A 27,439-nucleotide genomic window follows, 5' to 3' on the forward strand; every position below is an offset into this window, starting at 1 on the left:
CTGCCCGCTGCCCCCCAAGGCAGGGGGCACTCGCTGGCCCGTGACAGCTGCGGTAACCATTGTCACCAAGCGCCACACTGTCTCCAGTCTCCCACTCCACGGCCCCCTGGAACCCACAGACTCAGGACTCTTGCAGGGTGAGTGCTGGAGGAGATGGGGGCCGTGGGGAAAGGGATGGGGACAGGGACAGGGGCCATGCCTGGTGGCCCTGTCCTCCTGTTACTGAGGGTCTCTCAGCAGGACAATGAAGATCCTGACGTGCTCTGCCCATCTGCAGCAACTGGAGGGGATCCTGAGGAAGAGCCTGCCCATTGCCCTGCCGGTGATGAGGACCCCACTGTCACCCCTGCTCTGTGTCACGATGGGGACCCCAATGCCACCCTCACCCTGCCAGTCACAGTGACCCCACTGTCACCCCTGCCCTGTGCCATGACTGGGACACCAATGCCACCCCCACCCTGCCAATCACAGGGACCCTGCTGTCACCCCTGCCTTGTGCCATGACTGGGACACCAATGCCACCCCCACCCTGCCAGTCACAGGAACCCCGCTGTCACCCCTGCCCTGTGTCACGATGGGGACACCAATGCCACCCCCACCCTGCCAGTCACAGGGACCCTGCTGTCACCCCTGCCCTGTGCCATGACGGGGACACCAGTGTCACTCATCTGTTGCTGTGATGGGGACCCCAATACCACCCCTGCTAGTGATGGGGACCCCTGTGTCATTAGGGACCCTTTTTGCTGCCCTGTTCCCCACACCTGCCCCCCTCCCCTTAGCTCTGACCCCACACTGCCCCCATATCAAGCCCCCATCCCTGACCCCCATCTGTCCCCTCCTTGTCCCTCATGGCTGACCCCCTTTTTCCCCAGGTCTTCGGGGCAGTGCTGAACATCAACCGGGGCAACCCTGGCCAGTTCGAGGTGCTGGTGGACAAGTGGCCCGAATTTGGCGCCCTGCTGGCCCGGCCCAGCGGAGAGGTGGCCAGTGGGGACATGGGGCGCTGCAGGAGGGGGATGACACGGTGCCCTGGCACGTGCCAAGCGTGCTCAGAGCAGCCATGGGTGCCCCCAGGTGCCGGCCAACGATGGGTACTGGAACACGCAGGCGGCGTTCTACCGGGATCTGGGCGCGTACCGGGCGCTGCTGGAGACTCCTGGCTGCCTGCGCTGGGACGCCGCCTTCACCCTCATCGGTGGCCTGGGGACATCCTAGGGAGGGACTGGGCAGCACTGGGAGTGTGGGACACCAGGGAGAGCTGGTGGAGGCAGGGAGGAGCTGGGAGGTACTGGTGGAGGGGATTGGGAGTGCTGGAGGACATTGAGGATGGGTGTTTGGGTGCTGCGGAGCACTGGAGGCCTGATTTGGTGTGCTGGCATGGGGTTTGGTGGGTGATACCAGTGGGGAGTGTTGGGGTGGGATTTGGGGGTGCTGGGGAGCAGCAGGGAATTGCACTGCTGGGTGCCTTGGAAGCAGGGTCCTGTGTGGGGTGCTGGGGTTGAACTTGGGGATTCTGGGGCTCTGGGAAGCATTGCAGCTGGATTTGTGGGTCCTTGGGGACAGTGAGGGTACTGGGGCTGGACTTAAGGATGCTGGAGGCACTGGGAAGCATTGCAGCTGGATTTGTGGGTCCTTGGGAACACTGAGAGTGCTGGGGTTGGACTTGGGGATGATGGGAGCGGGATTGGGGTACTGGGCACGCTGGAAGCAGGGATTTGGGCGCTGGGAATAGAGGCTGGTGTTGCAGGTAGGCCCTGGGGACACTGAGGAGGACACTGGGGTCATACAGGGGCACTGGGAACAGGGATGGTGGGGTACAGGGGGAACAGAACCCCCTGATACTCCCATCCCCAGGGCTGCAGGACGGGCTGGCCACGGTGTCCCAGGAGCTGGCAGGGAAGAAGGGTGTGGAGCTGGACATCGTCGAGTACTACTCCTACTGGCACCCTGACCCCAGCAGCATGCCGGAGCCCCGGTGAGAGCCCCCCACCCTCGTCCCCACACGGGGACACCCCCGAGCCCCCCACTAACCCCTGCCTCACCCAGGCCGGCCCCCGGGGTGCGCGTGGGCTCCCTCAGCCCCTCGCACGTGGATCTGCTCAATGAGACGTGGCCCTACGGGGGCAACGCCCGCAGCCGGCGTTTCCTGGCCGAGATCTTGGGGCGCTTCCCGCAAGTGTGCCTGCAGGACAGCAGCGGGCAGCCCGTGGCCTGGGTGCTGACGGATCATTTCGGGACGGGCACCCACAGCTACACCCTGCCCGAGCACCGGCGGCACGGGCACATGCAGGTGGCACTGACGGTGGCGGCACAGCGGGCACACGCCCGCGGGTTCCCCACCTTCGGGCACACGGCGCTGGGCAACCGGCCCATGCAGCAGCTGCAGGAGATGCTGGGGAACCAGCGCCTGCCCGGGGTCTGCCGCTACATCCTGCACAATCCTGGCCTGGACAGGGACGGGCCCTGAGGCCCTGCTGTCCCCTGTCCTGCACAATCCCGGCCTGGACAGGGACGGGCCCTGAGGCCCTGCTGTCCCCTCTTTGTGCTGACATCAAATTAAATAGCGGTGTGGAGTTTTGTGGGTTTTGTGTCCCCCCAGCACTGACGGTTACAGTGGGGACACAGCTTGGTGGCTCACGTGTCACCGCTGAGGCACACGGCGGGATCCCCTGGGAGTCACCCCGTTCCAGGACGTGCATCTCAGTTATTCTCAGTTCCCCAAGGGAGGGCTGAAAGCCGCAGGCAAATCTGCACTGGTGGCACCTGCAGTGCAGGTGGTGACACCAGGGCGGTGTCACCACAGCTGGGGGTGGGACAAGCAGGCACTGGGGGGACAAACAGTGACACACAGGACAGTGGGACAGGGCAGACAGTGACAGTGTCACAGCGTGAGTCGTGGTTTGAGGGGCTGATGTGAACAGACAGGGGGGTGACAGTGTTCAGGCCGGTAGGGTGTGCTGGGATGGGGAAGACAATGTTCAGGTGTACAGGAAGAAACCACAAGGGTGACAGTGCCTGAGGTGATTGGGACTGTCACAGGGGTGACAATGCCAGAGCGTAGTGGGCACAACTGGGAGGTGGCATTGCCTGGGGTGACAGTCACTGACACGGATGACAGTGCCAGGGTAACAGGGAGCACTGGGATGGAGGTGACAGTGCCCTCGAAGTGACAGGAACTGCCGCGGGGGTGACAGTGCGGCTGCTGGCAGGGACAGCATGGGGAGGTGACAGCACCCGGGGACAGCCGGGGGGTGCCGAGCGGGGCGGGGTACAGGGGACACTGCAAGAGTGGCGGAAGGTGGCAGCGGCCGAAGGTGGCAGGGGCCGAGGCGCCCATGGCCGCTTCCCCAGGCCGGCCCCGCCGCTTCCGCCCGGCCGCGGGCAGGGGCGGGTCCCTGCCGCCGGTTCCCGGTAGTGGCGGGTCCCGCCCGGTTCCCGGTAGCGGCGGGGCCGTGCCAGCTCCATGTCGCGCAGGGCCATGGAGCAGCCGCGGCGCATCACCGACTCCTTCCCGCGGCGGCGGCGGCGGCGGGGCCCGGGGCGGCCCCCGGGCCGGCTCAAGGACAGGAAGGACAAGGATAAGGACCAGGACCAGGACAAGGCGCAGCTGAAGGTGCGAGAATGTCCCCGCGGCCCCTCGCAGCCTCCCCTGGACCCGGCGCTCATGGAGATGTTGCGGCGTTTCGACCTCTCCTGGGAGTACGGGCCCTGCAGCGGTGAGCACCCCCGGTTCCCCCGCTTGTCCCGGTGGTCCCGGGCTCCCCCCGGCCCCGCTGAGTCCCCGGTATCCCGCAGGGATCACCCGCCTGCAGCGCTGGGAGCGGGCACAAGAGCTGGGGCTGAGCCCCCCCGGGCCCATCCGTGACGCCCTCCTGGAGCACCGCGACAACCCCGATGTCACCTACAGGTGGGATGGGATGGGGAGGCATGGCATGGGATGACATGGCATGGGATGCCGCCTGCCCTCCCCGCTGACCCTGCTGTGTCCCCACAGCCTGTGGCACGAGTACGAACTGTGAGCGGCCGCGCCAAGGGAGCAGAGAAACAATTCCCGACACCCCCAGACCCTATTGCAGGGACCCCGGGTGGATTAAAGCTGGTGTGAGCGAAGGAAGGGGTGCCGTGTGCTGTCTGGGGGGCACGGGGTGGGGTGAAGCCCTTGGGGTGCAGGGGGAGGGCAGGGAGTTGCATTCCCCCCAAAAAAAGCCAGGTGGGGTGTCCATCTCACAGTTTGATGTCACTTAGCTGGGACTCAGGGAGAAAAATGTGTTCTTGGGTGGAGAAAGTGAGGTGGGATTTTTTCCCCCAGGAATGGGGTGAAAAAATGAAGAATGAGGTATAAAATCAGCTGAAAGTGAGCTCAGGGGGCTGTGGATGGTGGGAATGTCCTGCAGCGGGGTGGGAAGAGTGTCCTGTGGGATTCATATGTTTAATAGCCCAAATCAGCAGCTTTGCTGTGTGCAGAATCAAAAATAACAGCATGTGTCTGTTAATTATTCAGATTATCAATGACTTAATTCACCAGCTCTTTCTGTTGTTTCATCAATAAAATAAATTGTTTCTATCTGTGGTGGGTCTAGCTTTGATTAAATGCTACTGCACCCACTAGAATGTATTTACTTATTTTTTGTTGATTGTTTTGGTGCTTTTTATCAGCTTTAATTTTGGGGATATGGATGTTTATATGGTGGACTTTTATAGATAGTTTTTTATCTTGGTAGTGATGTTTTTTTACTTTTTAGCAGTCTAAATTTTTTTTTTAATGCTGCTAATTAGTCTTTTAAAATTTTTCTAGCTATCCTCACAGAGTAGTGATTACTACTTATGAATTAGTGTAGAGGTAGAGTTTTGGCTGCAATGGAGCATTGGAGCCAGCAGTAATTTGAGATGAGGTGGGATAAAGTGGGATGGGTGGGGGGTCACTCATAACTCCCATCCCACTTGCACTGCAGGCTCCACCCTCTGGATTGCATTATCCAGCTGGATCTGGTCCTGCTGTTGGACCTGCAGTCCCATGGATATCTTCTGCAGACAGGACATAATTCCTCTGCTGGGCACAGGATGCAGGTGTTTAGGTGGACCCCCCAAAAATAAGCATCCTACACCCAGCCAGCCAAGGGCTGTGCCCTCCTGGTGGGAAGAAGGAGGGAGATTCTCACTCTCCTTCCTTGGCAGAGGGTCAGTCCCAGCCTGGTGGGTGTCCCAGGAATGGTGTAAGTGTCTGGGATGGCTCCAGCTGCAGGAACAGCCCTGGGAGATGGAGATGGACAGCAGCAGCCTCAGGGGCAGTTTCCAGCCAGGAGCCTCCCTCCCTGGGAGGGTGGGTTTAGCTGGGATTTTGGGAAGAAATTCCTCCCTGTGAGGGTGGTGAGGCCGTGGCACAGATTGCCCAGAGAAGCTGTGGCTACCTCAGGCTTGGGAGTGTCCAGGACCTGGTTCAATGGAGCATGAAGTAACCTCGCCTAGTGGAAGGTGTCCTGTGGGCCAGAGGTGACAACATGGAGGGACACCATGGTGGGAGGGGGCTGACACCATCTCAGGGAGTGGCGGGGGCAGCACCTGGCTTTCCCCTCCACCACGGCCACAGTTAGCTGCGGGCTCTCTGTGTGCTTCAGTCCTCGGGACTGCCCCTGTCTCGCTTCCAGCCCCGATTCCATCGCCGGCCTAGGCCGCGGCGGTTGCCATGGCAACCCGGAAGTTGTGCTCCTCGCGCAAAGGCCGCCGGGAGTTGTAGTTCCTCTGTGCCCCACAAAATGGTGCCGCTGGGTCCCTGTGCCCGCCCGCTGTCCCCAGAGCGTTCACTCCGGGCCCTACCGACAGCAGCCCACCCTCCAGGTGCTCAGGGTCACAAAGCCACCAGGGGCTGCCATTTCCACGCTTTATTGCCAGTGCAGGAGCAGTGTCGGTGTTTGTGTGCGTGGGGCTGGGGCAGAGGCACGTCCCAGCCCCAGGGTGCGGGCGGGGCGTGGGCGGGGCGTTCCTGCTCGCTGGCCACGCCCCCAGAAGTAGACCACACCCATCCCCTTGTTGCTATGGCAGTGAGTAGGTGCTGTCTCATGCCCCCCAAATTAAGGCGTGGGTTCATCTGTGTGGGCGTGGCCAGGTGCATGGGTGTGGCCCTGGGTGTGGTCATCACTATGGGTGTGGTCATCACTAGGGGTGTGGTCACAAAGCGGGGCGGTGCCTCCATCCAGGCTGGCCTGGCGCACCACGCGGCGCGGGCGGGACGAGGGTCGTAACTTCGGGCAGGGACCCTCTGCTTCCTCCGTGGCCTCAAACACCTGACAGGGGACAGTGGGGTCATGCCATGCTGCTGTCACCCCACAACTGGACCCCCATTCTGCCCTGACCCCCGCTCACCTCCCCGGCCAGGGGCTCCCCCAGCAGCTCCAGGGGCTCGGGGTTCTCCAGCAGGCTGATGCTCCGCATGACAGAGCACAGGGAGATGCGGGGGCGCCGGGAGGCCCCCAGCAGCCCCCCTGCAGCTGCCTCCTCCTCGGAGGGCTGTGGGGACGCCAGCGGGGAGCACAGCGGGGACAGGCCACTCGTGTCCCTTGCGGTGTCCTCCTCGGGGTGCGGCACCTCGGCCGCCTGGGGCTCCCACAGGCTGCTGTGCCGGCTGCCACAGAACTGTCAATCAGCACCTGGCCACTCCCCCTGCTGGGAGCCACACCCCCTCGGCAGGGTGGGGCTCCCACGGGCTCCTCCCCCACAAAATGTCCCACACCTTTCCAGGTAGGGCACGGGCACTGCAGCCTCACCCACCCACACAGAGGGGTGTGGTCACAACAGGCCCCACCCAGCTGTCCCCACTCACCTGGCGCTCAGGATGCCCTGGTAGAAGTCGAGCTGGCGCATGAACCCGGGGTTGGGCAGGATGCCGGGCCGGCAGTGCCGGACGTGCCGCAGTGCCCGCTCCAGGGGCCACCCGAACTCCTTCATGGCGTAGGCCAGCACCGTGGCGGCCGAGCGGCTCAGCCCCATGCGGCAGTGCACCAGCGCCCGGCCTCCTGCCGCCCTGCGGCACCCACCGCTGGCACCACGGCACCGGGCACTCGGGGACATCGTGTTCGCTGGGCTCCCGGTGTCCCCGAGGTGTCCCAGTGTCCCCAGAGCTTCCAGTGTCCCTGAGGTGTCCCAGGATCCCCAGGATCCTCCAGCCATCCCAGTGTCCCCAGAGCTCCCCATATCCCCAGCTATCCCTGTGTCCCCAGAGCTCCCAGCATCCTCCAGCCATTCCAGTGTCTCCAGGGCTCCCAGTGTCCCCAGCCACCCCACTGCTCCCCAGCATCCCATGCCCCAGCACCCCAAAACCTCTCCCTGTGTCCCCCTCTCCCCCACCCCACCTCCAGCCCCTGTGTCCCCAGTGTCCCCCGTGGTGTCACTGACCGGACGCGGGAGAGGAAGAGGAAGGTGTCGTTCCAGTGGGGCAGGAGCTCGGCCGCCTCCTCGTCGTACACCCGCACGTTCATGTACGTGAACAGCGCCGGGAAGAAGTTGTCAATCTCCCGCGCCACATTCAGGATGTGGGTGACCCTGTGGGGACACCAGGGGTGGCCTGTGGTGACCCCACGATGGTGTCACCCCACGGCGGTGCCACGCTGTGCTCACCTATTCTGCTGCAGCTCCTCCAGGTTGGCTGCGTTCCACTCGGAGCCCTGCGTGGTGACAGCGGTGAGGGGAGGGGACAGTGCCACCCGCCCCACCCGCCGTGCCCGCCGTGCCCGCTGCCCACCAGGAAGAGGTGCGGGAAGATGCGGGAAGGCCGATCCATCTGCGCCAGCACCAGCAGCATCTCGTTGTCAATGAAGTCCTTGTGCTCGGCCAGGCTGTGCCCCGTGCGCCGCTCCAGCTCCTCCCGCACCTGGGCGCCACGCCGGGTGAGGGACGGCCCTGCCAGCCCGCCCTGTCCCCAGCACACCCTGCTGCCACCCCGGTGCCACCCACCTCCTTGGAGGTGACGTTCTCCAGGTCGGCGGTGGCCATCACCTCCCGCAGCAGCGCCCGCACCGCCTGCTCCGACAGCTCTGGCATGGCCGGCCTGCCACGGGCACCACCGTGTCACCGCTGTCCCCTGCCCCGCCCGGGCCACGCCCTGCCAGGCGCGGCAGCGATTGGCCAGCGGGTGCAGGGTGTGTCGGGGCTTGGCGGGAGCTTACCGGAGGGGCGTGGGCGAGGCGGGGCGCACGGACTCGAGGTCGGCCATGGCTAGCCACTCGTTGAGGCAGCTCTGCTCGGAGCCCAGCGCCGCCGCGTAGCCGCGGGCCCAGGCCAGCGCGGGGCCGCCGGGGATGTGCCCGCCGCGGGCCGCGTCCTCGCAGGCGCGGTGCAGCTCCTGCAGCGCGGCCCTGCCGCACAGCACCTGCCACCCTGCGCTGCCACCGCCTCCCCGGCGCCACCCCCACTGCTGTGTCCCCCTTGCTGGCCGTCCCCAGCGTGTGGGTGCCACCCAAGCCCTTCCCAGCTCCTTCCCCGTGACTGTGTCCATGGTGTTACCCCAATCCCCTGTGCCCAGGATGGTGACAGCACCCCTCGTGTCCCCAGCAGTGCCACATCGCCCATGTCCATTGTGCAGCTGAGATCCCCTGTGCCCCTGGCAGTGCCTGTGTCCCCAGTCCCCGAGGTGGTGCCCATCCCCTGGTGCTCCCCCTGCCCCCCCCCCCCCCCCCCCCCCCCGTGCCTAAGGTGGTCCCCATGCCCCCCGTGGTCATGCCCAGGCCCTGCTCACCACATGGTCTGCACAGAGATGGGCTTGAAGATGCGTGTCTCTCCCCCCGATGTCACGCTGAACCCCCTGGGCATCAGGGGGACACACATAGGTCAGAGTGGGCACCCCGACCCATCCAACCCTCTCCCTGTCCCAAAGTTCCATCCTGCCCTTACCCATCGCCGTCGAGGAACACCTGGGTGTCGCTCCAGAGGGGCAGCACCATGCCCAGGGTGCAGTGGCTGGCCCTGGGGCAAGCAGGGGTCAGGGGGTGCCGACGCCTCCCCGGGCCCCCCCGCACCCCGCTCACCCCTCGTGGGCGAAATCCACTCCCAGTAGCGCCGTCTCCGCCTCGGCTCCCGCCTCCTCCGGCCGCACCAGCAGCAGGTACCGCACCCGCCGCGGCCGAGCCGACTCCAGCCGCACCGCCTGCCGGAACGGCGGGAATGCCGGGGGATCTGCCCCTTCTCAGGGCTCCCAGTGACCGGGGAGGAGCACCGCGCTGGGCCACATCCCCTCCTCATCACTTCCTATTCCATCCCCATCCCCATTCCCATCCCGTCCCATCCCATCCCATCCCAATCACATTCCCCCCTCCTCGATGTTACTGCTTCCCATTATCCCCATCCCATCCTATCTACTCCCCATCCCTATTGCATTCCCATACCCTTCCTCGATGGTGCTGCTTCCATCCCCATCCTGTCCCCACCTTCATTCCATCCCATCCCCATCCCCAGCCCATCCTGTCAGTTTTCTCTCCCCATTTTGTCCCCATCCATATCCCATCCCCATCCCATCCCTGCTCCTGACCCCATCCATCTCTTTCCCTGTCCCCATCCCATCCCATCCCTGCTCCTGACCCCATCCATCTCTTTCCCTGTCCCCTCATCCCTTGCCCCCCACTTCGTACCCACCATCCCCAATCCATTTCCCTGTCCCCATCCCATCCCCACTCCTGTCCCCATCCATCTCTTTCCCTGTCCCCACGCCATTCCTGTGTTCCTGGAGGGTGGATCCGTGTCCTACCAGCCGGATGGCGTCCTGGGGGCGCAGCAGCCGCATCATGAGGTGCAGGTGCTGCTCCTGCTGTCCCGGGGCCTGGCAGGGGGGCTCGGCCGGGGGGGGCTCGGCCACGGGGGGCTCCTCGGCAGACAGGAGCCGCGCAGCCCCCTTGACCATGACGAAGCTCTGCCTGGGGGGCAGGAGGGTCCTGAGCACCCGGAGCACCCCCAGAGTGCTCCCCAAAGGGCGGGAACTGTGTCCCCATCCCACCCCATGCCGAGGTTTCGGCGCCCCTCTCACCGTCGCTGCAGCTGGCTGCGTCTGGGAGCATCTTCCTCCTGCAAATTGGGAGGCAGTTCCAGGGGGAAATGTGACCCCAGGGCATGGAGCAGGCTCGGGGGTCCCACCAGGGGGACACCGCAGTCCAGTGACCCCCTAAACCCACCAAACAGTGTGGGCCCCACGGGGGATATAGGGTCCCTTTGGGGGTCCCACTGTGGAGATGGATCCCTGGGTGTGGAGAGCCTGGTTCAAGAAAGATAGGTGCCTTAAAGAAATATAGAAACCTGCTGTAAAGGCAGCCTTTCCCAGGCCTGATCCTGTAAATAATTAGGTTCTCAGCCACCTTTTATATAAACAACAAGATTCTCAGACCGTTCTGTCCTTGGCTGCTACTGGGAACAGACGGCCAGCCTGAGAACAGAGATGAAAGTTTTGAGAACTCTTCATATCATGGTGGAAACACTGATCTTGGTTTCAGTAAACTAACTTCAGGTATTGTAAAAAAAGGAGGAGCTGAAGTTTTCTCTACAGCCTGTCAGGAGCTCAGATTTTGAATTTAATTAACACGGTTATAAAAAGTGTTGGATTGATGAATAAACTGGAGTCAGATGCGAAAATCGACAATGGTGGTCGCTCCCTCACTTCGACACCTGGGGACCCCCTCGGGATGGTGGGGGGGTGTCTCGTCCCTGTGTCCCCCATCCCTGGCTGTGTGAAAGCACTGGAAGGGGGGCCTGGGATGAAAACCCAGAAAGGCCCAGTGGTCACTGAGGGAGGCACTAGGGGACACCGGGACAGCGACGGGACTGGGAGAGGTGGCAAAGTGAGTGTGACAAACACCCCCGTCCACACTCCATATTCCTCTCTCAGCTATGGGAAACCCCAGCCGGGAGCACAGGAAACTCCAAGGCGTGCTGGGGGCAGCCCCGCTCCCGGCAAACTCCCAGCAAAGTCCCATCGGAAGCGCCTGGGATGACCCCGCACCGGGAGCGACCGGAGCAACCTTCACCGTCCGGCACGCGCTGGCACCCCCGGGACGGCGGTACCTTCCGCGCCGGGACCTTCCGGAGCTCCGGGAACCCGCGGGTCACTCCGGGACCCCCGCCCGACACAGCCCCGCGCAGCCCGCACTTCCCGCACCGGGATCCCCGGACCGGCCCGTTTCCCGGGGGCACCGGGACCCGCAGCAGCTCCGGGACCCGCAGGAGCTCCGGGGCACCTCGGTTCGCCCCGTGCCCTCGCACCGGGCCCCCGCGGCTCTGGGACAGCCCGCAACGGCTCGGGGCCAGCCCGCACTCCCCCGGGAGCCCCCGTGCCAGCCCGCACCGGGACCTCCCGGGTGGCACCGGGACCCCCCGCCCGTCCCCGCCGGGATGCGCCGTCCGGTGCCGCACTCACCGCGGGGCCGCCGGCGGAGCCCCCCGCCCGCCGCACCGTCACCAGCGCCATGCCCCGCCGCGCCGCCCCCCCGCACCAGGAAGCGCCGCCGCTGCCCCGCCCGGACGGGAACGAGAACGGGAGCGGGAGCTGGCACGGCCGCGGGCACGTCCCGGCACGGCACGGCTCTCCCCGTCCCGCAGAGCGGCGCCTCCCCGGTGCCCCGGAGCACCCCGGGCCCCACATCCGTGGGGGCAAGGCGGGATTGACCCTCCAGCATTTGAGACACCTCCGGATCCTCCAAAAGTGGGAACCATCCGAGGGTCCCTGGCTCTTGGGACCCTCCCCCAGGCGCCCAGAAGGTGTGATGCCTTCCCCCGATCCCCAGAAACTATGGCCCCCCGAGGGACCTGGCACTGGGGACATTCCAGGTTTCAGCCTATGGGAATACCCCAAGTGACCCCAGCAGCTCAGCCCCAAAGAGCCCCTTGTGACCCCACGGGTCCCCAGCCAAGCCCCAATCCCGAGGCAGGGGTCTTTTCCCATGTAATATAAACAAAATAAACCATTCCTTGGGCCAGGAATGGGGGCACAGGGCCAGATTTGGGGTGAGCTGAGGAGGAGCAGCCCACTAGTGCTACCCACACGCTCACTGGATGAGCCCCATCACCTGAGCCCCACCCCTGCTGCGGGATCCATCCCTTTTCCCAGGCCCCACCCCTGGGACACCCCACCCATGACGCCCCAGGCACGGACACACGTGTGTATATATATATATATAATATATGTATATGTATATGTACAGACATTCGGGGCCCCCCTTCCCCCCCACTGCCCCAAAGGATGAGGCCTGGGGGTCCCCCAGCAGTCCCCCCCAACACTGCAGTGCCTTAAAATAGGGGTCACCTGCATCCCACGGGGACCCCCGGGTCCGTCCTGCCCCCCATGGGTCACAGTACAACACCAAAGAGGAGGGGGTTCCCTAGGGAGGGCTCTGGGCACAGGTGAGGGTCCCTGGGCTGAGGTTTGAGCCTGGCGGGAGAAGAGCCCTGGATTGGGGGTCCCGGGGGTAGGAGGATCCCTGGATCAAATCCCCTGTGGGGGGCTGTACCCACATCAGGGGGGTCCCCGTCACGGGGGGGCCGTCCCGGCACCGGCTGCTCCCCAGGCAGGGCTGTGCCCGCCCCGGGCCATCCTGGTGTGGGACAGTGCCCACACCGGGGTGTCCCCTGCCTGGGGTGTCCCTATCCCTGCAAGGGGTGTCCCCACGTGGGACATCCGCGTCCGTGCGTGGGCTGACCCCACATGGGACACCCCGGTCCCCGCGTGGGACGTCCCCGTGCCGGCGTGCAGCGCCCCGGGGCGGGCGCTACTTCTCGGTGAGGGAGAGGCGCAGGATGCGCTGCAGCTCCTCGTCCTCCTCGCGCCGCCGCCGCTCCCGCTCCTCCTGCTCGCGCTCCGACAGCGCCATGGCCAGCCGCAGCTGCTCCGCGAAGCTGCCGTAGCCGGGCGGGCCCGGGGGGCTCCCGCCGCCCGCTCCCGGGGGGCTCCCGGCGGCCGGGGGCTCGGCACTGGGCCCGGCCTGCAGCAGCATGCTCTCCTGTAGTGCCCTGGCCAGGGGACAGCAGCGGGGACACTGCTGTGTCATGGCAGCCACACCCGTGTGTCGTGGGTGTCACACCTGTGTCATGGCAGCCACACCCCCTCTGGCACACCTCTGCCCCACCCCTGGAGGCCACACCTCCTTCACAGCCCTTAAATGGCCTGGAGAGCAATGCCCCTCCCCACATGCCCCACCCAGCGGTTAGCCACGCCCATTATGGCCACACCTTTTAGGCAGCAAGAAGCTCCTCCCTTTCAGCCCCTCCCCTGGCCACGCCCCAACACCTTTAACCCCTCCCCCTCTGACCCATGAACCCTGCACCTGCCCCACCCTGACACCTTTAATCCCTGCCCCTCCCAGCTTGGCCCTGCCCAGGTGAGGTGGGTGTGGCGCCCCAGGCCACGCCCCCACGGATGGAACCTCACCTTTCCAGCTGCAGGTCCTCATCGTAGGGCGGCGGCTCCGCGCCGGGGCGGGTGTTGGTCAGCGCCTCCCAGATGGTCACCTGTGGGGTGTGGCCATGCATCAGGGGCGTGCCCAGGTGCGTGTGGGGTGTGTCCAGGGAAGGAAGGGGGCGTGGCCGCACCTGGTCGGTCTCAGTGCCGGCGTCCAGCAGGCTCTGCTGGATGGCGAACTGCAGCAGGTCGTCGTCCTCGTCGCGCAGGGGCTCGCTGCGCCCCGCGCCCAGCACTGTGTACCCCGCCGGCACCTCGAACACGCCCGCCTCCACCTCGCACGGGAATGGCCACGCTGCCACACACGGTGAACCGTCAGCACCACCCACGGCTGTCCCTGTGGCACCTCATGGCACCTCACGGCACCTCATGCTGCCCCACACACCCCACGGCATCTTGTGACACCCTGCAGCCACCCCGCTATGTATCCATGGAATCCCAGCCCTCCCCCCCCCCCAGGCTCACCTCTGGGCCCCGAGGGCTGGGTGCCGGGGGGGTGGGCACCGGGGGGCTCCTGGGGGGCGCAGATCCGCACGGAGCCCAGGGGCTGGTCACAGCCACACAGGTTGCTGAAGGTGATGCGGGCGTTGAGCACGTGGAACAGGGGGATCTCTGCGGGTACAGGCGCCAGTTGAGGCCCCATGAACTCCTGCCCCTGTTAATCCCGCCCCAAATTAAGTTTTTCCCTCTCACCGATCTTGACAGGGAAGCCAGGGGGCAGCTTGAGGGTGATGAAGTCGCGCAGTTTGGCGAAGTGGGCATTGGAGATGGCCATGAGGTCGATGATGGGCGTCACCTGCTCCGCCAGCGACAGCGGGTGCTGCTCGCACAGCCACAGCGTCGCCTTGAACCTGCCCGGGCACCACCGTGGGCACGGGGGCCTGCTGGGGCCACCAGCACCACCCCCGTGTGCCATCACCCTGGCCACACCCCCGAGGCCTCTGTCCCCACCCCTGGGATGGCGGCCTCACCTCTGCACCTTGCTGGACATCTCGATGGGGCGCCCGATGTTGCGGGTCTCCAGGTCAAAGTGGGGGTCGAAGTACTCCTCGGGGGTGATGGCCGTGGGGTTGGTGGGGCTGGCAGCCTGCAGGACGGGTGCCTGGGGGGACAGCAGCACCGCTCAGCCCCCTGGACACCCCCAGTGTCCCCAGGGACCCCCGGGATGGGCACTCACCCCGTTGTGGGTGCCGTGCTGCTGCGCGATGCCCAGGAAGGAGTGGAAGGGGGTCTTGGAGCCTGGGGGGAGAAGGGGGTGCAGGGTGAGGTGTGGGCAGTGGGCAGTGGGAGGGACTCCCAGGGCTGTCACCGGTTACACCCCTCATGGGTGGCACACTGCACACTGTCCCATGCCCGTCACCTTATCCTCAGCTTCCCACACCTGACAAGTCACACCCCACACCCACAGTGTCCCACACCTGACACCCGTGCCACTCTGGAAGGGTGGCGTGTCCCCACCATGTACAGGCCCCCTGATTGGCTGACAGGGCTGTCACCTTTGCTGCGTGACTTGTCCTGGTCGGAGAGATGCTCCGTCCTGGTCTTGGTGACCAGCTCCACATTGCTGGCACTGTACACCTGCGTGGGGACACCGTCAGGCCTGCCACACTCCGGGCTGTCCTCAGTGTCCCCCCTCATCTCTGTGCTCACCTTGGCCTCGTAGCCACTGACCACCTCCATCTTCTCCGAGCGCCAGCCCCAGATCCCAGACTTGTTCCTGGGGGAGCAGGGAGGCCTCACTCACCCTCTTGCACCAGCGCTTCCTTCCCCTTCACCCACGCTTCCCCCTTGCACGGCCCCTGCCCGCTGAGACCTCCCCTTCCCTCCCTTCCCTCCTTTCCTCCCCTCCACACCTCTCGAAGGCGATGTTCCGGGTGTCCAGGTGCGTGGACACGATGGGCGAGGTGAGCCGGCCGGCCACGTGCTCCTCGCTGGGCTGCATGGCTGCCAGCAGCAGCTCGGGCTCGTGCAGGGCCAGCGCCAGCGTCTCCGTGTACACCACCTGCTTGTCGTGGTCCACCTCCATCACCACGGCCCCCTCGTCTGCGTGGGGACACCGCAGGGCTCAGCCCCATGTGACAACCCCAGGCCTGGGGGACAATGGGGGGCTCGGGGGATTGGGGGTCCCTCGTACATGTGGGAGCTGAGGTGGTTCTCTCAGGGAAAAATAAAGTTTCCTTGGGGAATTGGGGGTCCCTGGTAAAAGAACTGAGGTGTTCCCCTTGGGAGGAGGGAACTGGAATCCCACAAGGTCCCTAGAGGGGATGTGGGAGTATTTATAGTGCAGAGGGTCTGGGGGATCTCCAGGGAAGTCCCTGTAGGGAATCTGGGGTGTTTACAGACGTGCACTTATAGTGCTCCCCACAAAGACTGGGGGGCACCCAGGGAATCCAGCCAGGGGTGCAGGGGGCTCCCCAGGCTGACAAAGGGCCCACGGGGGGCTGGAGCTGACCTTCCCCCTTGAAGATGTAGCTGCGTCGGCCGCGCTGCCACGTCATGTGCTCGAAGCCCAGCAGGGTGGTGTCCACCCGCAGGCTCTCGCCGCGCTTCCACACGCGGTACACGTCGCTGGGACACACCTTGGACACCAGGGGCACTGCGGGCACAGGGACACGTCAGCCCCACGGCCAGGGGGCCTCTGGGAACCCCCTTATCCAACCCAGCCCAGCCATGCTCACCCCAGCTGGTGAACTCCCACTTCATCTCCACGTAGAAGTCGGATGCCTGGAAGGGATGAGGGGAAGAGTGGGGGTTGTGGAGGGGCTGGGGACTCCCTGATAGGGTCACTGAGGAGGGGGGGAGTCTGGGGAGAAGGGATGGGGGTCCCTATTGGGGTCCTGGGTGGGGATCAGAGAGAATTGGGCCATTAGTGCAGGTCCACAGGGAAGGATAAGCAGCGAGTCCCAGAGGATAAGGATAAGCAGGGCATTCCCAGGGAAAGAATGGAGTCAATGGGGGCTTCTGGGGACAAATTTGGGGTCCTTTCTCAGACCCCTGAGGACATGGGAAGTCTGGAGAGCAGGGCTGGGGATCCATTTTGGGGTCCTGGGTAGAGACTGGGGCAATCCAGGGAAGTGGGGTTGGATAGGCAGTGTGTCCCTGGGGAAAGAGTGGGCTCATGGAGGAGACAGGGGCTCCTGGGGAGACTTGGGGGGTCTCTACTGGAGTCACTGGCGAGGTGGGGAGTCTGGAGCCAAGGGATGGGGCTGGTGGGTGTCCCTGGGGGGCTCTGGGGTGGAGGTGCAGTTCTGGGGGGCTGTACCCGCCGCAGCTTGCTGAGCAGCTCGGGGATGCCGGCGAGGCGCCGTGTCGCCCGCTGGTAGTCACGGTACTGGAGCACCAGCTGCACCATCTCGGGGTCCCCCGTGCTCACCGCCTCCTGCAGCACTGGAGACACGGGGTGCCATCAGCTGGAGGCCACCTGCCCCCCTGGACGGTGTCCCCAAGTCCCCGAGGTGTGCCTGTACCCGTCCATCCGTTGGCGTTCTCCCGGCCCACGTTGGCGTTGTGCCGCAGCAGCACCCGCACCGACTCCAGGTGGCCCAGGGACACGGCCAGCTCCAGCGGCGTGCGGCCACGCGGGTCTGTCAGCTCCACGTCGTGCTGCAAGGATGCTGGGGTCACTGTCCCCTCCCCGTGCCACCCCAGTGCTCCCCCTGTGTCCCCTGTGCTCCCCAGGCCTGCTGCTCCCAGCCCTCCCTTCTCCCAGTGCAGCCAACCCCATCCCAGCGCTCCCAGCTGCTTCCAGGCCTTTGGTGCTGCAGTCCCTTATTATCCCAGTGTCACCAGTCCTTCCAGTGCCACCAGTTCTTCCAGTGCTCCCAGTCCCCGAGTCCCAGTCTCCCTGGTACTCCCAGTCCCCACACCACTCCCAGTCTTGCTCCAGCACTCACAGTTCCCCCAGATGCTCCCAGCACTGTCCCCTCCACCCAGTGCCACCAGCTCCCCGTGCTCCCAGTCTCCCAGCCTCCCTCCAGCTTCCCCAGTGCTCCCAGTTCTCCTATCCCCTGTGCCCCACATCCCCCAGCACTCCCAATCCCTCTGACATGCTCCCAGTCTTCTCCCAGTGCTCCCAGAGCCCTGTGTCCCCAGCCTTCCCTAACGCTCCCAGTCTCCCTCCAGTGCTCCCAGTCCCTTCAAGCTCCCTGTCCCCGCAGTGCTCCCAGTATCTCCCAGTGCTTCCAGCCCCTCAAGGGTCCCCATCCCCACAGTGCTCCCAGTATATCCCAGTGCTCCCAGTCCCTGCAGGCTCCCTGTCCCCACAGTGCTCCCAGTATATCCCAGTGCTCCCAGTCCCTGCAGGCTCCCTGTCCCCGCAGTGCTCCCAGTCCCCATAGTGCTCCCAGTATCTCCCAGGGCCCCCAGTCCCCGCAGTGCTCCCAGTATATCCCAGTGCTCCCAGCCCCTCAAGGGTCCCCATCCCCACAGTGCTCCCAGTATATCCCAGTGCTCTCAGCCCCTCAAGGGTCTCCATCCCCACAGTGCTCCCAGTATATCCCAATGCTCCCAGTCCCTGCAGGCTCCCTGTCCCCGCAGTGCTCCCAGTATCTCCCAGTTCTCCCAGTCCCCATAGTGCTCCCAGTATCTCCCAGGGCTCCCAGACCCCATAGGGCTCCCAGTATATCCCAATGCTCCCCGTCCCCGCAGTGCTCCCAGTATCTCCCAGTGCTCCCGGTCCTTCCAGCCCTCCCAGCATCCCCCCCCCCCCCCCCGCGCACAGCATTCCCGGTTTTCCCCAGCGCTCCCAGTCCCCCCCAGCATTCCCAGCGTTCCCAGTCCCCCCATCCCCGCGCTGCGGGCCCCGCCGTTCTCCCTCCCCTCGCCTCCCGCCCGCTCCCGTTCCCGGTGCCGGTGCGTGGGGGGTGCCCGCTCCCCGGCGCCGCTCCCGGTGCCGCTCCCGGCGCCGTTCCCACCGTCCCCGCGCGCAGGGCGCTGTCCAGCGCCTGGTGCCGGTTGTGCCAGACGAGCCGGTGCAGCGGGAAGGTCTCGGCGGGCCGGGCCATCCCGGCACCATGTCCCCGGGGCCGCCGGGGCGGACGGACCGGGCCGCAGCGCGGGGCCTGCCCGCAATGGCTGCGCGGGGGCGGCGGCGGCGCAGCGCGGCGGCGCGGGGCGGGGCCGCACCGGGCACCGGCAACCGGCAACCGGGAACAGGCAGCGGCACCGGGAACGGGAAACGGAGACTGCATCGCCGCCGGGAACGGGCACGGGAAAGGGAGCGGGAAAAGGGAAGGGGCATTGGCTCCAGGAAAGGGAACGGGCACCGGGCACGGGAACGGCGTTGGCACTGGGCACGGGAACGGCAGCAGGAAAGGGAACGAGGGATCGGGAGTGGGGCACCGGAAACGTTATCGGCACCGGGAACGGGAGCGGCACTGGGAACGGCACCAGCACCGGGAACGGCGATTGTGGGCACCGCCACTGCAGCAGCACCGGGAGTGGAGCTGGAACCGGCACCGGACACAGCCTGGGGCTGCACCTTCTCACACTCTCCCATCGGGGCTGAAACCAGGGACCCCCTGGCCCCCAGCTGAGCCCCGGCACCGGGGTCTGATGGTGCCTGGCATCTCCTGCTGGGCACCCTGAGGGGCCCCGGGGCTCCCTGACCCCCTTTACATCATAGCATCTGTGGAGGGGTACCTGGTGCTCAGCACTGTCGTGCATCCAGCCCTGGGTTCATCCCATCCCACCCCATCCCATCCCATCCCATCCCATCCCATCCCATCCCATCCCATCCCATCCCATCCCATCCCATCCCATCCCATCCCATCCCATCCCATCCCATCCCATCCCATCCCATCCCATCCCCAGGAATGCTGGAGCACCAGCCCGGCTGTGCCGCGCCCTGACACACAGCCCACAGGCAGGGTGTGGGCAGGAGAGGTGGCACCTGCACTGCCTGGTGACAAGTGACAGCCAAGATCATCCCTGGGAACAGAGCAGCAATGGGGGACACAGCCTCCAGTAGCCCATGCTGGCTCAGGACCCCCATCCTGTGGGGCTTGGGGATGCTCCAGAATGTCCCCAAAGTGCTGGTGTGCCCATAGAGGGACAATCAGGAATCTCCCACACCACAGGAGGTGACAAGGACTCCATGCCACCCTCAGTGGATGTGGAGCCATCTCCCTCCCACAGTGAGGTGGAGCTGGATGGTGTTTTTAGATGTTTTTATTATAAAAACTCTTTTTCTTCTGGCATTCTCACATCTCTGCTCATGAAAACCTCACTCACCCACTGCCCCTGCCCTGCCCCGTGCCCTCCCTGCCCGTTGCCCCCCCAGCCCCGGGAGCAGAGCGACCAGAGACTAATATTTACAGATACTGCTGGGACTGGGGGGGCAGGGGCACCCCGTGCCCACCCGTGGCTGATTTAAGGGGGTCCCACCCTCAGGAGGGGGGCAGGGGGCTGGGGGTGCCCTGGGTCGGGGCAGGAGGGGCAGTGGCAGAGCGGGGGGCGCAGGGGACCCGTGGCACAGTATTTACAGGGGGTCCCCCTGGACACACACTCACTCACTCACTCACAGTCACACAACACGCACACGAGGGGTGCCACCCACGGGACGGGCACAGCCACACGGGGAGGGGGGACATGCCGGCTGGGGACCCTGCCGGCCCCTTTGGCACACACGGCCCTGGGGGGCGGGCGGGAGGGACGGGGGCTGCCTTCATCTGAGCCGGAGAGTTCCTGCAGGGCCGGGGGCACACCGGGGAGAAGGTGCCAGGCCGCGTGCCCGCCGTGTCACCGCGCCCTCGGGTGACACCGGCACCGGGCGCGTCCCCTCCCCGCAGCCCCCGGGCACACGGGGAGCGGGGGACACGCGGGAACCCAACCCAATAAATTAGAGGTGGGGTGGGAAGGGGTGAGCGGGCGCGGGAAGGGGTCAGAGCCCGTTGTGGGAGCGCTGGATGAAGGGCACTTTGCTGAGCTCCACCACGGGCGAGCGCGGCTTGTTCTGCATGCGGGGCACCCGCTGCAGCAGCTGCTGCGCCTGGCGCTGCGCCTCCCGCAGCTCCTTCCGCCACTGCACCAGCTCGGGGTCGCTCTGCGGGACAGGCAAATGGCTCAGGAGCGGGCACAGGGCAGGGCTTGGCCAACCCAGTGTGCCAGGGCTGTGGGGTTGCCCCACGTTTGCAGTATTGATGCCCTGGAGTGGCTTGAAGGACTAAACATGCAAGTGGCCAGCAAGAGGCGGGTAGTAGCCAGCAGGGGGGATGGCTAGCAGGGGGGATGGCTAGCAGGGAGATGGCTAGCAGGGAATAGGGGGACGGCTAGCAGGGAATAGGGGATGGCTAGCAGGGAGCAGGAGGGATGGCTAGCAGGGAGCAGGAGGGATGGCTAGCAGGGAGAGGGTGATGGCTAGCAGGGAGCAGGAGGGATGGTTAGCAGGGAACAGGAGGGATGGCTAGCAGGGAATAGGGGGATGGCCAGCAGGGAACAGTGGGAATAGCTAGCAGGGAGCAGGAGGGATGGCCAGCAGGGAGCAGGAGGGATGGCTAGCAGGGAGCAGGGGGATGGCCAGCAGGGAGCAGGGGAGTGGCTAGCAGGGAGCAGGGGAGATGGCTAGCAGGGAGCAGGGGAGATGGCTAGCAGGGAGCAGGGGGATGGCCAGCAGGGAGCAGGAGGGATAGCTAGCAGGGAACAGGAGGAATGGCCAGCAGGCAGCAGGAGGTGGCCAGCAGCCAGGGGGACAGGGGGTGACACTCACGTCACACTGCAGCACGAACTGCTTGCCCCCGCGGATGCGGAGCAGGATGCACTTGCGCTCCTTCACCTGCGTCTCCTCCACCGAGTCGATCTCCTCCATGGTGAGCAGGGACTGCTGGGGGGAGAGGCTCAGCCCGGTCCCCCGGCACCCCCCAGCCCTGCCCCCGGTGCCGTGCCCCCCTTACCGGTGACTCGCCCTCCCCGCGCCACTCCAGGCGGTTGGGGAAGAGGTAGAAGTAGCGGCGCTGCCACTGCGTCAGGAAGGGGTTGCCCAGCTTGGCCATGTAGCCGTGCATGATGCAGTCCTTGCCCATGGCGTACTCTGGGATCACAGGCAGGCGGGATCAGCACTGGGATGTGCCCAGGGGTGGCTCAGGGCGGGCATTCCCAGCCCCACTCACCCTCCTCGTGGCCCAGCTGCTTGTTCTTGGCCTTCTTGCGGGCCTCCAGCTTGTCGGTGTCGGCGTTGACGGCGTCGAAGACGGTCTCGGTGACCTCCTGCTGCCAGCGCTCCGAGATGGTGAGCGGGAAGTTGCGGTACAGCTCCTGGTCGCTCTCCAGCAGCTGGGCAGGGTGGGACACCGGGGTCATGCCTGGGTGAGGGGCAGTGGGACACCCCACGTCCCCACACTTGGCCCCTGTGCCCAGTACCTTGATGCCCTTGGTGTCCTCCTCATCAAAGGAGCCAATGTCGAAGGCGTCGGCCGCGTTCACCTCGCCACGGGGTGGGACAAGGGGCGGCGGGTACTGTGGGCAGCAGTGGGGGTCAGAGGGATGGCTGCCCACATCTGTGTCCTTGTCCCTGTCCCCAGCCATGGGAACAGCCCCCTCACCTTCTGCAGGAACACCATCTGCCAGTCCAGGCCCTTGAAGAAGGGCTCTTCCTTCACCTCCTGCGCCCTGCGGAAGGAGGAGGGCGGGTGAGCGTGGCCGCAGGGACACTGTGCCACCACACCTTGTCCCATGCCCTGGGGGCCGTGCCAGCACACCTTGTCCCATGCCCTGGGGACACTGTGCCAGCACACCTTGTCCCATGCCCTGGGGGCCGTGCCAGCACACCTTGTCCCACGCCCTGGGGGCCTGGGGGACACTCACCCTCGGCCCATGCAGCCCAGGCGCCGGTTGACATCCCGCTGCAGCAGCCCCTCGAGCAGGGAGCGCAGCTCTGGGGAGAAGGAGTCCGGCAGCTCCACGGCCTGTGGGAGATTCCATGAGATCACAGCTCAGTGGGGACAGGGACACACAGTGACACACAGCTGGGCACAGACACGTGCTCCAGGCAAACACTGGCCATCCCTGACCCCCTGTGTGCCTCCCACGTCCTGCCCACAGCCCCCCAGTGCCCCCACCCACCATGGTGAGGGTCATCCGATCAATCTCGTGCTTGTCCTTCGTCTTGTGCTGCCGGAACGGGCTGTGCCTGCGGCGTGGAGGGAGAGGGGGCTCAGCAGTGCCCAGCTGTGCCCAGCTGTGTCCAGCTGTGCCCAGCTGAGCCCTCACTCACCCCCGGAGCAGCTTGAAGAGCATGCAGCCCAGCGAGAACCAGTCGGCGCTGCTGTCGTAGGCCACCCCCTTCTGCAGCACCTCCGGCGCCATGTACCCGTGGGTGCCCCTGGGGAGGGGGCACAGGGGGGTCAGGGGCCGCCCCGGGCGCGGGGGCAGGGTGGGCAGGGGTGTGGGCACACTCACACGCTGGCGTGGGGCTTCTTCTTGGAGAAGTCGCAGGCCAGGCCCAGGTCGGAGATGCGGACGTGGCCGAACTCGTCCAGGAGGATGTTTGCTGGCTGTGGGGACACCAGGGGACACGCTGAGCCCCAGAGTGGCCCGTGGGTAAGGAGTGGTGAGCCTGGGGGGCTCTCTGGGATTTGGGGGTGTCTGAGTGCTCCCAAAGTCTCAGGGTGCCCATGGATTTTGCTGTTGGGGTGTTCATTAGAGCTGAGGGTGCCCTCTGGGCACTGCCACAGCGTTCTGAGGGCAGGGTTTGTGACACTATGGGTGCTCACAGGGTGGTGCAGGGGGTGCTAAAGGGATGTCCTGCCGGTGGGGACAGTCACCTTGAGGTCACGGTACACCACGAAGCGGCTGTGCATGTGCTCCAGGCCCAGGATGATCTCGGCCGCGTAGAACCTCATCTCTGCCTCCGAGAAGACGCCGTGCTGGGACAGGTGATAGTGCAGGTCCCCTCCTGTGGGGACAGGGACTGGCTGTCACCCAGAGCAGCTGTGGCAGGGGGCTCTGTGCCCCAGGAGTGGCTCAGGACTGGGCTCTCACCGTTCATGAGGTCGAGGATGAAGCTGAGCTTGTCGGGCGTGTGGAAGGCATAGGACATGCACACGATGAACGGGCAGTCCTGGCGGGAGACACGGGGTCACCCTTCCTGTCCCTGTCCCCTGCCACCCCGTCCCCAGCCCAGCACCCATGTCTCCTCACCCCAGTGCTGACGAGGGACAGCATGATGCGCTCGTTGAGGGCCAGCGTCTCGCCCTGCTTCATCTTGATGCGTTTCTTGTCCAAGCACTTCATGGCGTACCTGGGGGAGACACAGAGTCCCTGTGGCCACCGTGTCCCCACAGCAGGGCCAGCACCCACTTTCCATGGTGACACAGCCCCCCAACACGTGTCACCACAGCAACGCCACTGGGCCCCCCAGCACCCCAAACCCCAGGAGGGCCCCTGGGTGCCAGGGCATTCCCATTACATTTTGCCCGTGTCCGCTTTCCGGCAGCCGTAGACCTCCCCGAAGCCGCCGCGGCCGATGATTCGGTGAACGCTGAAGTCGTTCATGGTGAGCTGAGGAGGAGACTGGCGTGAGCCTGGACACCGAGCCCTGCCCCAGTGCTCCCAGGTGAGGGACGCAGGGGCTCCCTGGAAGCACATCCCGCTCCCTGGGAGGTGAGGGGCAGGGGCTCCTGCTCACATGGATGTTCAGCTCCACGTTCTTCCACTGGCAGAACCGCGTGAACTTGTCACTGCAAGGAAGAGCAGAGAGGGCAAGAGTGGAGATCCCAGAGAAACACGGCCCTCAAAGACTCCCTGGATTTGTCTGGAGACAGGGAGCACCCCCCCAGGACACTTGGGAAAGGAAGAGACCCCCGAGTCCCCAGTGTGGGCTGTGACACAGTGGGATGGGACACCCCAGTCTGCACGGGAATTTCCTCCCAGCTCACCTCTCAATGAATTTCTGGAAGATGCCCCCACGCAGGTTCTGGCAGATCTCCTCAATGTAGGGCTGGGGAGGACACAGGGCTCAGTGCTGGGTCCCCAGGGCCACCCAGATCACCCTGATCCCATCATTAGGTGGGGTCTCCTCCACCCCTGGGATTTCACATTCCCCCACTGCCACTTCCAGGCCCCTGGGGATGCTTCTGCCACCTCAGTCTCTGGGAACCCCAACATCACCAGCCCTGGGGACCCCTAGGGTGACATCCAGGGTTGCAGTCACCTCCCTCTGAGGACACCCTGCTACCTCCAGCCCCATGGGGACTACAAGCAATTCCCCCTCACTCCCATCATTCTGGGGACCCTCTCACCATCCCTTGGGGTCCCCATTTCTCCTGGGACACCCCCCTCCCATTTCAAGGGCTCCTGTCACCGCCAGTCCCCTCTAAGGATTAACCCTCCGAGTGTTACAGGTGGCAAGGACCCCTTCCCTGTGGCAGGTGATGCCCACCTGGAAGAGGTCTGGGGGCACCTGCTTCTTGCTCAGGTGGCTCTGGACGTGCTCCGTGGCGCTCTTGGAGAAGGGCTGTGAGGGGACAGGACCGTGTCACCTCGGGCAGAAGGGACAGCGGCCAGGCAGGGCTGCACCAGGCCACAGAGGACCCCCCATCTGTGGGGCTGGGATGTGGCTCCCAGGATGGAGCCAGTGGGGGCTGTGGGGCTGCCCTGAGGACACTGTGGGCACAGTGGGGACATCCCTGCCACCCTGGTGCCCAGGGCACTCACGTGGGAGCAGGCCAGCAGCTCCTTCATGATGTAATGGTCGAAGATGTGGCGGCTGCGGGCGGCTCGCTCCTCCTCCGAGTCCAGCTTCTCGTACTTCTTGATCTGGAGAGGGCACAGCTCCAGTGGCACGGGGGCACACGGAGCACTGGGAATTGTGGCCCCTCTGGGTGCCAGGTCCCATGGGAGGGGTTATCCCATCCCTTTGGATAGTGTCTCCCAGCTCCCTGGGCACTGTCACCTCGGGTGGTGCTCTTGGCACCATGTCCAAGGAGGTACCAACCCCAGTGCTGGTGCACACAGGGGGCTGTCCCTGGGTCCCCCTGTCTCACCTCCTCATAAAATTCCATCAGGGGCTTGGCCTCCTCGGCCTGGTTGAAGGCAAAATCCCGGAAAAGCAGGTAGCCTGCAGGGACAGAGCCACAGCATGAGAGGTGACAGCCCCCCGGGCCCGGCCAAGGGACACAGGGACATCCCCTGGGCCTGCCCAGCCCTGCTGCCACCCCGGTGCCAGGCTTGGGGAAGTGCCAAGCAGGGACCGGTGAGGAGCTGGCAGGGTGACAGGGTGCCAGGCCCCAGCTGGCGTGGGGAGCAGCCCCCGGGGCAGTGAGGGGCTGCCGTGGGGCACAGTGGGGGCAGGGGCACGGGCGGGCACACGGAGCAGGGCGGACGTGCCCGGAAACCGCCGGAGCAGCAGGAGGAAGTGAGAGGCGCTTCCTGCCCTGGACGGTTTGCGCTGGCGTGGGGGGAAGTGACAGGACAGGGGACACAGGGTGGGGAGCGTGGCGCAGCCCCCCGGCACCCCAGCCCAGCCTGGCCCCACACCCCCCTGCCATCCCTGTGGCCACTCTCGCCGTCATGGTGGCCACCAGTGCCGTCCCCAGCCCAGCCACGCTTGCCCCTGGGCTTGTGGCTGCTGGCCCAGGTGTCCCCCGTGTCCCCCACAGCCCCCGTGTCCCCAGCTCACCGATCTTCTGTGTGAAGATCTTGTCAAATGTCACCTCTCCCCGGTCCTCCAGGTACTTCTGCATGACGCTGCGGATGCTGGGGACACGCCAGAGGGGTTCAGCCATGCCCCCGATGGATGCCTGATCCCCACCCTCCTCTCCTGCTCCTCCCGTGTCCCCAAGCCCCGGTGGTATGCGTGTCCTGCCATCCATCCTGTGTGTCCCCACCCCAGCGGGGCACGTTGTGGGTGCCAGGATCACAGCATGTCCCACGCACTGGTGCCCAAATGAGGGTGGGCACGAGTGTCACCCCCAAAAAAGCCTCACAGGTGCCTGGCAGTGAAGGCACAGGAGGGCACCGTGTCTGGCACAGGGACAGGGGACTGTGACCCTCGGCACACCTGGGTACAGGTGTGTGTGTGTACACATGGGTGTGACACGGCTGGGTGGGACAGCAGGAAGTGTGTGTGTCCCTGTGTCTGTGTTTGTGCGTCCCTGTATCAGGCAGGAAGTGCGTGTGTCCATGTCCGTGTGTCTGTCTGTGCAACAGGTGTGACACTTGTGTGTCCATATCCGTGTGAGTGTGTCCACGTCCGTGTGTCTGTGCGTGCAACAGGCGTGACACTTGTGTGTCCATTTCCGTGTGTGTGTGTCCACGTCCGTGTGACTGTCTGTGCAACAGGCGTGACACTTGTGTGTCCATTTCCGTGTCCATATCCGCGTGTGTCCATATCCATGTGTCCATGTCCCTGGGTGTCCCTGTCCGTGTGTCCACATCCGTGTGTGCCTGTCCCTGTGTGTGCATGTCCGTGTGTCCATGTCTGTGTGTCAGGCCAGGTGTGACCGGCACACACGTGTGCGGGAGGTGTTCGTGACCCGCGGGCGCGTGCGAGCGGTACCGGGAAGGGGTGACCGAGGGACCGGGGGTGGCGGACGGACAGACGGACAGACGGGCGGGCGGACAAGCGGACGGGCAGCGGCGGGGCCTCACCTGGGCTCGGGCAGGACGATCCTCTTGCTGGCGCGGGCGGCGGGCGCGGCGCGGCTCTTCTCCATGGCCATCAGGTAACTCACGTCCGCCAGCACCGCCTCCAGGTCCGCCATCGTGCCGCGCCGCCGGCCCCGCCGCCGGAGCCGCACCGGCCCCGGCCCGACCCGACCCGCCGGCCCCGGAACCGGAACCGCGCCCGGAAGCGGAACGGGGCCGGAGAGGAGCCGGGCGGAGGAGCGGGGAGCGGCCGGGAGGGGCTCGGCGGCCCCGGGACGCGGCGGCGGCAGCGCCCGGAGCGGCGGGAGTGGAGCGCGGAACGGGGCGCGGCCGCACCGGGGCGCGGGCGGGGACAGCGGGGCTGGGCGGGGACAGCAGCGCCGCCACCGCCACGCCCGCCCGGGAGGGGCCGGGACACCGGCTGTGGCACTG

General features: G+C 65.5%; 5 protein-coding genes across 6 annotated transcripts; 2 read left to right on the plus strand and 3 right to left on the minus strand.

Moving 5' to 3' along the window:
• The first annotated feature begins 4 nt into the window (after positions 1-4).
• On the plus strand, positions 5-2,572 carry LOC135448794 (glycine N-acyltransferase-like protein 3). The gene is made up of 6 exons (XM_064715028.1): positions 5-137; positions 241-322; positions 873-980; positions 1,075-1,195; positions 1,855-1,975; positions 2,047-2,572. Exons 2-6 carry the CDS (start codon positions 245-247, stop codon positions 2,465-2,467), a joined length of 849 nt encoding a protein of 282 aa, XP_064571098.1. The 5' UTR covers positions 5-137; positions 241-244; the 3' UTR covers positions 2,468-2,572.
• A 728-nt stretch (positions 2,573-3,300) lies between these two features.
• On the plus strand, positions 3,301-4,570 carry POLD4 (DNA polymerase delta 4, accessory subunit). Its single transcript, XM_064714410.1, has 3 exons — positions 3,301-3,716; positions 3,796-3,907; positions 3,995-4,570. The coding sequence occupies exons 1-3, from the start codon at positions 3,464-3,466 to the stop codon at positions 4,017-4,019; spliced, it is 390 nt and encodes a 129-aa protein (XP_064570480.1). The 5' UTR covers positions 3,301-3,463; the 3' UTR covers positions 4,020-4,570.
• Positions 4,571-5,870: 1,300 nt separating this feature from the next.
• On the minus strand, positions 5,871-11,469 carry SSH3 (slingshot protein phosphatase 3). The gene is made up of 14 exons (XM_064714217.1): positions 11,390-11,469; positions 10,010-10,047; positions 9,734-9,899; positions 9,018-9,136; positions 8,884-8,955; positions 8,729-8,794; positions 8,160-8,348; positions 7,948-8,041; positions 7,736-7,864; positions 7,612-7,658; positions 7,390-7,536; positions 6,818-7,018; positions 6,361-6,619; positions 5,871-6,281 (listed from the first exon to the last, which is right to left on the minus strand). Exons 1-14 carry the CDS (start codon positions 11,438-11,440, stop codon positions 6,069-6,071), a joined length of 1,791 nt encoding a protein of 596 aa, XP_064570287.1. The 5' UTR covers positions 11,441-11,469; the 3' UTR covers positions 5,871-6,068.
• Positions 11,470-12,176: 707 nt separating this feature from the next.
• On the minus strand, positions 12,177-18,533 carry ANKRD13D (ankyrin repeat domain 13D). The gene is made up of 15 exons (XM_064715408.1): positions 18,340-18,533; positions 16,894-17,029; positions 16,689-16,813; positions 16,105-16,150; positions 15,879-16,022; positions 15,280-15,469; positions 15,077-15,143; positions 14,923-15,004; positions 14,604-14,665; positions 14,398-14,528; positions 14,120-14,277; positions 13,892-14,038; positions 13,558-13,721; positions 13,397-13,476; positions 12,177-12,978 (listed from the first exon to the last, which is right to left on the minus strand). Exons 1-15 carry the CDS (start codon positions 18,427-18,429, stop codon positions 12,738-12,740), a joined length of 1,863 nt encoding a protein of 620 aa, XP_064571478.1. The 5' UTR covers positions 18,430-18,533; the 3' UTR covers positions 12,177-12,737.
• Positions 18,534-19,576: 1,043 nt separating this feature from the next.
• On the minus strand, positions 19,577-27,303 carry GRK2 (G protein-coupled receptor kinase 2). 2 transcript variants are annotated; one of them, XM_064715414.1, is made up of 21 exons: positions 27,011-27,303; positions 26,040-26,116; positions 25,405-25,478; positions 25,076-25,177; positions 24,801-24,875; positions 24,298-24,359; positions 24,048-24,099; positions 23,829-23,920; positions 23,561-23,660; positions 23,402-23,480; positions 23,185-23,315; positions 22,820-22,914; positions 22,635-22,742; positions 22,484-22,550; positions 22,226-22,326; positions 21,964-22,030; positions 21,782-21,877; positions 21,532-21,694; positions 21,316-21,452; positions 21,132-21,245; positions 19,577-20,468 (listed from the first exon to the last, which is right to left on the minus strand). In XM_064715414.1, the coding sequence occupies exons 1-21, from the start codon at positions 27,121-27,123 to the stop codon at positions 20,307-20,309; spliced, it is 2,067 nt and encodes a 688-aa protein (XP_064571484.1). In that variant the 5' UTR covers positions 27,124-27,303; the 3' UTR covers positions 19,577-20,306. The 2 variants fall into 2 exon arrangements, with proteins under 2 accessions (XP_064571484.1, XP_064571483.1); XM_064715413.1 differs by having other exon boundaries at positions 21,132-21,242; positions 27,011-27,297.
• Between the last annotated feature and the right edge of the window lie 136 nt (positions 27,304-27,439).

The sequence above is a fragment of the Zonotrichia leucophrys genome, chromosome 5 (assembly GCF_028769735.1).
Source record: "Zonotrichia leucophrys gambelii isolate GWCS_2022_RI chromosome 5, RI_Zleu_2.0, whole genome shotgun sequence".
In the NCBI taxonomy this organism is placed as follows: Eukaryota; Metazoa; Chordata; class Aves; order Passeriformes; family Passerellidae; genus Zonotrichia; species Zonotrichia leucophrys.